This window comes from Mizuhopecten yessoensis, unplaced genomic scaffold (assembly GCF_002113885.1).
Source record: "Mizuhopecten yessoensis strain PY_sf001 unplaced genomic scaffold, ASM211388v2 scaffold4105, whole genome shotgun sequence".
Classification (NCBI taxonomy): domain Eukaryota; kingdom Metazoa; phylum Mollusca; class Bivalvia; order Pectinida; family Pectinidae; genus Mizuhopecten; species Mizuhopecten yessoensis.
The window spans coordinates 787147-798165 of record NW_018405378.1 but is presented as its reverse complement, the minus strand read 5'-3'; the positions used below and the strand labels follow the sequence as shown (position 1 = coordinate 798165).

The following is an 11019-nucleotide window of genomic DNA, read 5'->3' as shown; positions in this document are numbered from 1 at the left end:
CCAGTATGTATTTGGTTTCAACAAATTTATTGTATTTACAAAAGAATTAGACAACAGGCGCAATGCCTATATTAGTCTGTATGTATGTATGTATGCATGAATATATGTATGTATGAGAGGAAGAACAGCGACAGTGAAATACCAAAACATTATTTACATTACCAGCAATCATTTTCAAGCTTTAATAACAAATTATCTTCTATTGAACAAATAAAGCGAAATCGATGGCGAATTTTTGATCTAAATGTAGATATTATTTTACAAATCTTATTTATTTGCGTTAGTGACATGTCATCATAATGATATAATGATACACTCTAAGATAACTGCTGTGGTCTGTGCACTTTTATGTTGAAATTCCGCAACGTCAACAAAGGAAATACCGCAGTCCCGTTGGGCACGTGGCTTTTGGTCATTATTACAAAAAAAACTTGGATGAATTCCACCGCAAAAGAGACTGTCAACCAGGGTAGGTATTTCATCTAACAGCTGTCACCAAGTGAAAACACAAATATGTGAACTGATGTGTTGAAAAAGAAGCAGGTGCACGTAACAAAAACAAAAACAAATGATTAGACCTTGGTGAAAAAGATCAGTCATTACGTTTTGAAATTTTAAAATTCGGTTTGAGAACCTCGGTGAGGCCGCTGGCCTGACATAAATTCTACATCCTCTGGGTAATATATCTATATCTCGCATGCCTCCGTATGATAGGTTTTTTTTGCTCAAAACGTCTTGAAAGTATCCAAGTAGACTGCAATAAGTTGGTCTATGAAAAGTACAGTCAAGTCAAACAGAGTTATGTCCCCTAGTGTATTGCTATGTCATGATTAACATATGATGACGGAATCAGCTAAACAGCCTAAAATGAATACCTACAAGCTATGTGTGTCAAAAAACGGATATAACTGGAAACAACCATGATTTATTGCGTATTTGTTCAAAGAAGCAACTTTGACGACCTGTAGAAATGGTAATGTACAACAAAAATCCGAGATTTTTGACATAAGGATATACAATATCTAAGTTAAGAATCTAAATTTAGCGACATACATGTAGACAAGATCATTTTTGATTTTAATGTTGGTCACGTTTGGGTCAAATCAGGCTGAAGTACGTCATAATTCCTCACAACCAGAACAAATAAGGACATAAACATAGGTTCCCCGAAACGCTAAGCAATTTCTGATCTCCTGTAACATTTCTTACAAATCATAACATAGTAGCGTAATCACGGTTGAATATCATTAAAAAAAGAACAGTAATATTAGTTTATTTTATTTTCGTCAAGTTGGTAAATTTAGGAACAGTAACATTGAAATGGTTGATATAAGCAACATAAACTTATCAATAATTGGTGAAGTTTAAATATGAAAAATATATATTTAAAATCATCTATATATGTTTCATATTTCCAGCATGACATATGAAGCACAGTCCTATGTATGGCCATCATCTTAACACCCTAATAAAAGTATGCATCATATTTAAAAAATAAATATTAAATCAAATTTATAATTGATGCATTTGGTTGTTTTAATATCTTCTTCATTTGTATCGTCATTTTAAACAGTAAGTCCCGTCCCATCTTGAGGGGGTCTTACAACGGGTGGAAGAGCGCAATTAGGATCGCTGAAGCAGTTCTTCCAGAAAGCCTGCCTTTCTCTGACGTAGTCGGCGTCGCTACAGGTGTAAGGAGCGCAACAGACACCTGTTATCTCTCGGTAACACAGAAAATCTGGGGGAAGTAACAAAACGTACAAGTAAGGTGTAGAGCATCAATCAAGTCTTAACATGTACACATGTACTGTAAAATCAATATTTTTTGTGGAGATTTTGATTTCGTTGGTAAGCTTCATCCACAAATGCATAGGTCCACTAAGTAATTACAAAGGATGAGTGTCTATAATAAAGCCCTTTTTGATCAAAGATGTCTTATTGTATCACAAGCGCAAAAACTTAGGAAAACTTTGACTGAAAGGGGGTACCAAAAGGAGTAGGGGTAAATCATAAAGAGTATGTGCTGTTTTCAAATGAGCTAAAACACCAACATAATACCATTTCTGTTTTTGGAAACATCTGTTAATTAAACAGGCATATGTAAAAGAATGAAAAATAACAAAAATTAAATCTTCACTTTTCATTTGAAAATTACCGAAAACAACCCCCTGACTTAATCCTCCGATTTGTATAAACAATCCTTAAGTGCGGATTGAATTTCTGTCATTTTTTCATTCTTTTATATATGCCTGTTAATTTTACATGTTTTCAAAAACAGAAATGGTACTATTTCGGATCTTAAGCTCATTTTGAAAACAGCAAATCATATTTGTTATTTGCCCTACCCTGTTTGGTACACCAAAAACTCACTTTCGGTCAAACTTTTGCCTTATTTGTTATGCATGTGACACAGTAAGACATCTTTGAACAAATTAAGGAGGACTTCGTGGACCTATGCATTTGTGGATGAAGATTACCAACGAAATCAACGAAATTAAAATTCTTTAATATAAAGCAATTCTTTGAATAGAATCGCGAATTATGGACCCAAAAATTCCTGCACATACCAACACAATTGAATCATTTGAAAGATTTCTTCACCTTATCAAGAAAAAGAAAAAAAACGCTGAAAAGAAATGCTACTGAGAAAACAGATTCATAAAATTTAGATAGCAAGATTATCTTAGGTTCCGCTGTTGGATGAGGATCATATATCTATAACGATAAAACTGTTCCAGCCATGCCCCGTTTGTTGCCTACCTCTGTCACAGTTACAGCCGCAGCCGTCATCCAACGGTTGCATGTTGTTATTGAATCCTGCACATATACCTATAAATATAGAATTAATATGAAATTATTTTTACAAGGATTGCAACTGTCTAACAGTTCACAGTAATATACGAATGTTCAGCAGTGTATTGCCTCTCACACACGATATAGTAAGCATGGGACACCCGTTTGTAATTGATATGGTGCTTCCCTGGTAGGACTCCCTAGGAATGCAATATTTAGCAGGGAGCCGAGGCTTCCGACGTTTTTAATGATCCTAACCGTGCCTTTTATTATGCAGGGATGTATCTTCAAAAAACATTGAAATCAATTGTTATTCTCTGGGCATTTTGTAAAGTATCAATCAAATTATAAGACTAACGCAAGACAAAAAATACCCCCTTAAATGCTAAACTCGACAACTCGACGTTGGATAGAGAAGAGGAATAGTAACAAGAGCATAACAACTCCACCTCTCCAAGTTAAAGATTAGTTCTAATATACGCGTGCAAGCGATCCAGGCTCATGGGTAAGACTGTTTATGGGTAAGACTGTTTATGGGTAAGATTATGTATGGGTAAGACTGTTTATGGGTAAGACTGTGTATGGTTAAGACTGTTTATGAGTAAGACTGTTTCTGGGTAAGATTGTTTATGGGTAAGATTGTGTATGGGTAAGACTGTTTATGGGTAAGACTGTTTATGGATAAGACTGTTTATGTGTAAGACTGTTTATGGGTAAGACTGTTTATGGGTAAGACTGTTTATGGGTAAGACCGTAAATGGATAAGACTGTTTATGGGTAAGACTGTATATGGGTAAGACTGTTTATGAGTAAGACTGTTTATGGGTAAGACCGTTAATGGATAAGACTGTTTATGGGTAAGATTGTGTATGGGTAAGACTGTTTATGGGTAAGTCCGTTTATGAGTGAGATTGTGTATGGGTAAGATTGTGTATGGGCAAGATTGTGTTTGGGTAAGATTGTGTATGGGTAAGACTGTATGGGTAGGACTGTTTATGGGTAAGATTGTGTATGGGTAAGACTGTTTATGGGTAAGTCTGTTTATGAGTAAGATTTGTATGGGTATGATTGTGTATGGGTAAGACTGTTTATGGGTAAGACTGTTTATGGGTTAGACTGTTTATGAGTAAGATTGTTTATGGCTAAGACTGTTTATGGGTAAGACTGTGTATGAGTAAGACTGTTTATGGGTAATGGATAAGACTGTTAAGATTGTTTATGGGTAAGACTGTTTATGGGTAAGACTGTTTATGGGTAAGATTGTTTATGGGTAAGACTGTTTATGGGTAAGACTGTTTATGAGTAAGATTGTTTATGGGTAAGACTGTTTATGGGTAAGATTGTTTATGGGTAAGATTGTGTATGGGTAAGACTGTTTATGGGTAAGACTGTTTATGGGTAAGACTGTTTATGAGTAAGACTGTTTATGGATAAGACTGTTTATGGGTAAGACTGTTTATGGTAAGACTGTTTATGGGTAAGACTGTTTATGAGTAAGATTGTGTATGGGTAAGATTGTGTATGGGTAAGACTGTTTATGGGTAAGACTATTTATGGGTAAGACTGTTTATGAGTAAGATTTTTTATGGGTAAGACTGTTTATGGGTAAGATTGTTTGAAACCATTGACTGCTCAAGACTTTATTTTCAAATCATGACTAAATTGTCTATACTATTAAGTTGTTCGAGTTCAAAATTGTTTTTAGTATTGTAAATACGAGATTCGTTTTATTGTATCTTTTTTCTTTTTGTTTATTAGTGGAAAATATCTACCACCAAAACACAGCCGGCAACTGACAATGCGTCAGGGAAATAAATCATTATTGAACAAAAAGCTGTGATCAATTAAGGGCGTAAAACATTTTCCCATTTATATCAATCAAACATGTAGACTGAAACGAAGGTGTTGAACAATGGTATTTATAGTTTTAAAGAAGAATATATCACAGTATAGTTCCTAGAATTACCTGTCATTGGAGGAAGAGTTGTGTCCATTCCTATCACCTGGCCTGTTCTTCCTCTACAACATTGCCCCCGGTCACAGTCTGCACTAGAGGTACAGCTGCTTGGGTAGTAGTAAGTCTGTACTAAGTACGCTTTCACCTGTAAAAGAATTTAAGCCATCACACCTGTGACACTTTTACACCTACGATAAACAGCAGTTTACCTGTGTGAGATTTCTGTTATATGAAAAGATTATATCACGTACAAGTTTATGTGCATTCTGCATATGCCGAATCTGCAATCAATTTCAGCAAGTCTAACACATGTCCGTTTATTTTTAAGTTACAGTCGTGCGGTCACAAAGGAGTAACTAAAACATTTCACACACAACTTTCAAGTATGCCTTGTATAAATGACTTAAAAATGTCAGCAGTAATCAAATCGTTCGAAACATGTCATGTCTGAATCGAAAGAAGTTTGACTGCTCATATTAAATTTATTTGTGTGACATATCATTCATATTTACACAATGTAACTAGTAACACAATGTAAATAGATACATCATTAAAATAGTAACCACACATAAATAGTAACACAATGTAAATAGATACAACATTAAAATAGTAACCACACGTAAATAATAATATAATGTATATATTTACAACTTTAAAATAGTAACCACACGTAAATAGTAACATAATGTATATATTTACAACTTTAAAATAGTAACCACACGTAAATAGTAACACAATGTAAATAGATACAACATTAAAATAGTAACCACACGTAAATAGTAACATAATGTATATATTCACAACATTAAAATAGTAGCAACACGTAAGAAGTTACACAATGTAAATATTCACATCATTAAAATATTACCAACAGATAAGTAGTAACCCAATTTAGATAACATCTTCAAACTAAAGTAGCAAAATATAAAAAGGTAACACAATATATAGTAAGACCTTGTAAATCCAAACAATTTGTAAATAATAACACAATGTAAATAATAACAAAACCTTAATAATCAACAGAACATAAACTGTAGCTTCAAACATCTTTATAGTATGAAGATGAACACTTTTCAAGGGTAAACCTGATGTGTGCATTGCTTAATGCATGAGTTCCGTAAAGTAAGATTATAAAAAGTAAAACTTTCTAATTAAAACTAGTCACCTACCATGAGTATACAGAGTGTGTTTATCAGCGCCATACTTAGTCAGCCACTCGCTCGCTTCCTTCAGTATTGGAATAGTTGTTTAAATCGCACGGACTCCAAGACCTGCTATAACGCCCGGTTTAGGCATAATATACTATAGTGTTATTGGTAGAGAGGAGCACACTAATGTGTGTTGAAAGTCACGGTAACATCTGCGTATTTACACTGTTGACATTTCCCCTGGTAAATATGACGTACATAGCTCAGTTCCTGGTTCATAATGTCAGCATATATACATAAATTGTTATTAAACGCATGTAAATTTCAGCAAGTATTTAAATCAACACCAGATAACAGAAAATAAAAGTAAACATTCTTATTATTTGTTTTGCTGATATTGCTTTTGACTTGTAAGAGATTTAACAATAATTATTTAAGGAATTTACAGTTTTGCTCATATTTTGTAGTCATAACTATAACTGAGCACGTTTATATTGAATAGATGACTTAACTGATCAGCTCAAATCCTGATTGAAATAGAAAGCAATCCCTTATATTTACAGTCTTTCCTGCGAATTATTTATAATAATGTAAACACTAGTCTGATCAGCAGACACATATTTCATTTCAAAACATAATCACGTGCGATCAGTTCAATAAGAGTGACAATGCAATATACATTAGCCTTACTTAATTACAACTCCGCCTTTATCTACTGTTACTGACGTTACATAACTGTGTATCGTTCGCAGAAAATGTGTATACTTAAGCCAATAATGGTTATTTAGAGATTGTCTGGGTCGACTGTAAACATTTTTTTTCTATCGGTCGAATGCATTTATTTAAAACATTGACAGACTATTTCAAAACATAACTAACGTCAATAAAAGGATTATCAAGTGATAAAACTCGAACAGTAATTATATAAATGTGTAACAGTTCGTAATGTCGTGTCTCAATGGAGCAACCCAGGTTCGAGGGGGTACCCGCGGTTCCGTCCTGTTATTACCAGTGTTCAATAGAAGACGAGGAGGCAGAGATAATATATATATATAATAGACAACATTTATTTACACATAGCAAGCGAAGGTAGACATGGTCCATGGTGCACATATAAGAACACGTACAATATATATATCATGTCAAATATCCTGTTACAACTACTATCATATTTACCGGAGCTAGACACATCCCCCACCTGCTTAGCCTGCCTATAATAACAAGCCGCCATCCCAGTCACCGTCCTACACCTACCGTAAAGAGAAAACGAAAGATAGAAGGGAAGAATAAAAAGGTGAGCCTACCAGCCAATGGCTTCTATAGACTAACGACCACACGACCACCCGAATGTATACCCAACAGACCCAACAGAATTCCGTGCTATGCATGATCTGAACCTCATTCAATACTTTAACAGCTATCCAATGAAAACCCTTATCGTAAAAATAGCAATTAATGTAATCAGTTAAAGCATGGCAAAATAGCAACGCTTAAATGAAAACCAACCGGCACATATATACACAAGGTATGCTTATACGTTTACATAACGCAAAATACATAACTTGTATACCTTTTAATAACTGACAGTGACAAAAATCCTATTCCCCATTCAAATTTGTATCACAATAGCATTTGACTACATAGAACTTTATAAACTCATCATATATACATGTAAAAGGATTGGGTTTTGAACACTTACTTGTTGTATATATTTACGTTTTTACGTTCCGCGTAACGGAGTGCGTGTACCTGGGGTATTCCCGTTGGGGATTCCCTTCCGGTATATTATTTAGACGTTTCTGATTGGTTAATATTTTTGGGATATGTTATCTTACCTGTACAGCACTCCACGCTCAGGTATGGGTCAGTATCGAGTTCAAATACTACATTGCACGTGTATTTCAAATACTACATGGCACGTGCATTTCAAGGCATACAATTAAATTTGGCTATATAGCTGGGTGTTTTTGGTATTATAAATCAGTCTGGCAGAGGCTCACATGTAGCTGGCCGGTTCGTCTTTACCCTACTTACGGACAGGTATGTAGGAGTATATTTCGGCCTTAGACCTCAAAATTATTCCGGGCTGGGTGGTATTTTCCCATTGTAGGCATGTTTGGGTAGAATTATCTCGGTGTTGATTTGGGATGGTTATTTTCCCGTTGTAGGCATGTTGTAATATATTATCGGGGTGGGTTTAAACTTATTCCCCATTTTTGAGAGGACATATTTTACACGGTATACTGTTTTAGTATGGACCGGTCGAGTGGTTGACGTGCTGTAGCATTGTGTATATCTATTCATCATGTTTAATTTACTTCACTGTTTCGTTTGGTACATAATAAATTGTAGAACTTTATAAAACGTATTGCCATTCATTGACCTGTAGCCAGTTAAGGTTAAGTCAAGGCAGAACCACAGAGTTGACGAAAGAAAATCACTATACGAGGGCACAACTTTTACATACACAACACATATTTATGTACACATCACAAACAAACAGTAATCAGCCGTTGAAACAAAAATTGAATAATAACAATTGTAAAAGTCAAATAAACCAAATACGTCAAATATCCACCATGTTATCAGATTTAGCTATAATCATTTGAAAAGGAAGGAAAAAACAGATACTACTTTGCACCCATTACAATACACTGGACAAAATGACAACAATACACATTTAAATATATACATACCCCTTCCATAAACATTTCCCTATTAGATCAGACAACTATGCAAATTATAGGCAAGATCAACAATTTAATGTAATAATCTTTAATTTAGATATAACAAACAAACAAACAAAAATCTATAAAGAGAAAATCATTTTTCTTTCTTTAAATATGTATGCGATTTTTTTTTTCAAAACAAAAATAAATCAGAAAAGTTAATGTGTCCCAATATAATCATCAGGGTACTCCAATAATGTGTCATCAAAATAAATCAACATTTCATAGTACTCAACATAACTTAATAGATCATATATACAAAATAAATCAACATTTAATAGTACTCAACATTAATAGATCATATATACAAAATAAATCAACATTTAATAGTACTCAACATAACTTAATAGATCATATATACAAAATAAATCAACATTTAATAGTACTCAACATAACTTAATAGATCATATATACAAAATAAATCAACATTTAATAGTACTCAACATAACTTAATAGATCATATATACAAAATAAATCAACATTTAATAGTACTCAACATAACTTAATAGATCATATATACAAAATAAATCAACATTTAATAGTACTCAACATAACTTAATAGATCATATATACAAAATAAATCAACATTTAATAGTACTCAACATAACTTAATAGATCATATATACAAAATAAATCAACATTTAATAGTACTCAACATAACTTAATAGATCATATATACAAAATAAATCAACATTTAATAGTACTCAACATAACTTAATAGATCATATATACAAAATAAATCAACATTTAATAGTACTCAACATAACTTAATAGATCATATATACAAAATAAATCAACATTTAATAGTACTCAACATAACTTAATAGATCATATATACAAAATAAATCAACATTTAATAGTACTCAACATAAATTAATAGATCATATATACAAAACAATTCATGTCCAACTGTGTAGAATAAAATTTTGACACTAACACAAAACACTGCACTGTAATTTTTCTCTAAAATATATGTAACCAGTTCCTTAAATTTGTTTGTCAGCATCTTCGGGTCTACGCGATACAAATTAGTAATATGTCGATTTAATGGAATACATCGTCTAATTCGTTACACAGGTTGACACATACAAAGACAAACAACCATGACCCAACCTCGTCCTTCGCTCCACTGAAAACAGTAAACAGATAAAAAAAATCCACCGACTCTCTTCATTCATCTTCTATTCCCAGATCTTTTGCACGGCGTTTCCTAGTGGGCTTATGTCTAGCCTCTCCTACTAGCCTTCCATCCCCCGCACAACAACATGTACCTCTTCATCTCTACACTGATACAGGGAGGGATGGGGGTGTTAGCGGATGCCCGGGCCTCAATGACAGCCCTTTCACGAGCCCGCCGAGCCTCTTCCCTACGTTGAGATGCCCCTTGCCGCCACTCAACTCCACACAACCCGGATGGTGGCATGGGCATGAGTGCCTCCCCCGGACTCATATAACGACGGTTTTCATCCTCCACACCACCAATCCGGTTGACACTGAAGATGTTTTACGGTGGTCCCTCTGTATATGGCGCCTTAACTGCCCCTTCACTATCTGAGTGAAGTAACCAAAGGGACAGCCATATCGTACAACCTTTTTGTAAATGAAACTGTTCCCAATAGTCTGGTCATTTTGGTCGAAATAAATGGCCAACCTCAAGAAAATCGGAACATAATTAATTCATACTTTATGTTATTTAGTAGCATGTCAGCTTTCAGGGAAAAAAAGTCAACTCATGGGAATGACCTTTCTCAAGGTCACAAGATATAGGCCTATATAATTCGTATTTTCGTATTCTTGGATATTTGTAGGAAGGAAGAGATTCAAATTTATTCTAGTTTTCTTTCTAATATAACTAAATTAAAGTTGGCTACGACGACCAGGACTGTCATACAAAGCCATTAATATTTGTAGCCTGTGACAGTCTGAGGTAACAATGAGCAAGCCTCCAAGTTTATATCTAATCAGTTCGATCGACTGAAATATTTGCTATTTATGCTATTTGGATGCAAGTTTTGACTTTTATATAAATCCAAAAACAATGGATGATTTTGATCATGTGTCCTTCAATACTTTGGCGCCAATAAAGATATTCAATTATGACGTCATCCTGGTGTTCTTCAAACTGACGCCAACATGGCTCAGTTCAAGGTTTGCAGTCACAATTCTAAGGTTATCCATGTCCTTTGTTTATCAAAAAACAGTATGAATAGAATGTTTATCAAATCAAATCTTAATGTATGTATTATTGTGAAATGTGTAATATTATTAAGGACGAATGAATTATATTTCTTCGCTTGTTGACCACAGACAGGGAAACATCATGGCAGCCACTCATTTGCATTTGAGAACATTTTTAAAATGATGTTAATAAGTTTCCAAAATCGTCCATTGG

General features: G+C 34.0%; 1 protein-coding gene across 2 annotated transcripts; it reads right to left on the bottom strand.

Annotated features, from left to right (window-relative positions):
* Positions 1-229: 229 nt before the first annotated feature.
* LOC110448513 lies at positions 230-7161 on the bottom strand. Of its 2 annotated transcripts, none has more exons than XM_021494787.1 (4): positions 7075-7161; positions 4760-4895; positions 2761-2829; positions 230-1738 (listed from the first exon to the last, which is right to left on the bottom strand). In XM_021494787.1, exons 1-4 carry the CDS (start codon positions 7087-7089, stop codon positions 1566-1568), a joined length of 393 nt encoding a protein of 130 aa, XP_021350462.1. In that variant the 5' UTR covers positions 7090-7161; the 3' UTR covers positions 230-1565. The 2 variants fall into 2 exon arrangements, with proteins under 2 accessions (XP_021350462.1, XP_021350461.1); XM_021494786.1 differs by lacking the exon at positions 7075-7161 and adding an exon at positions 5920-6138.
* Positions 7162-11019: the final 3858 nt, after the last annotated feature.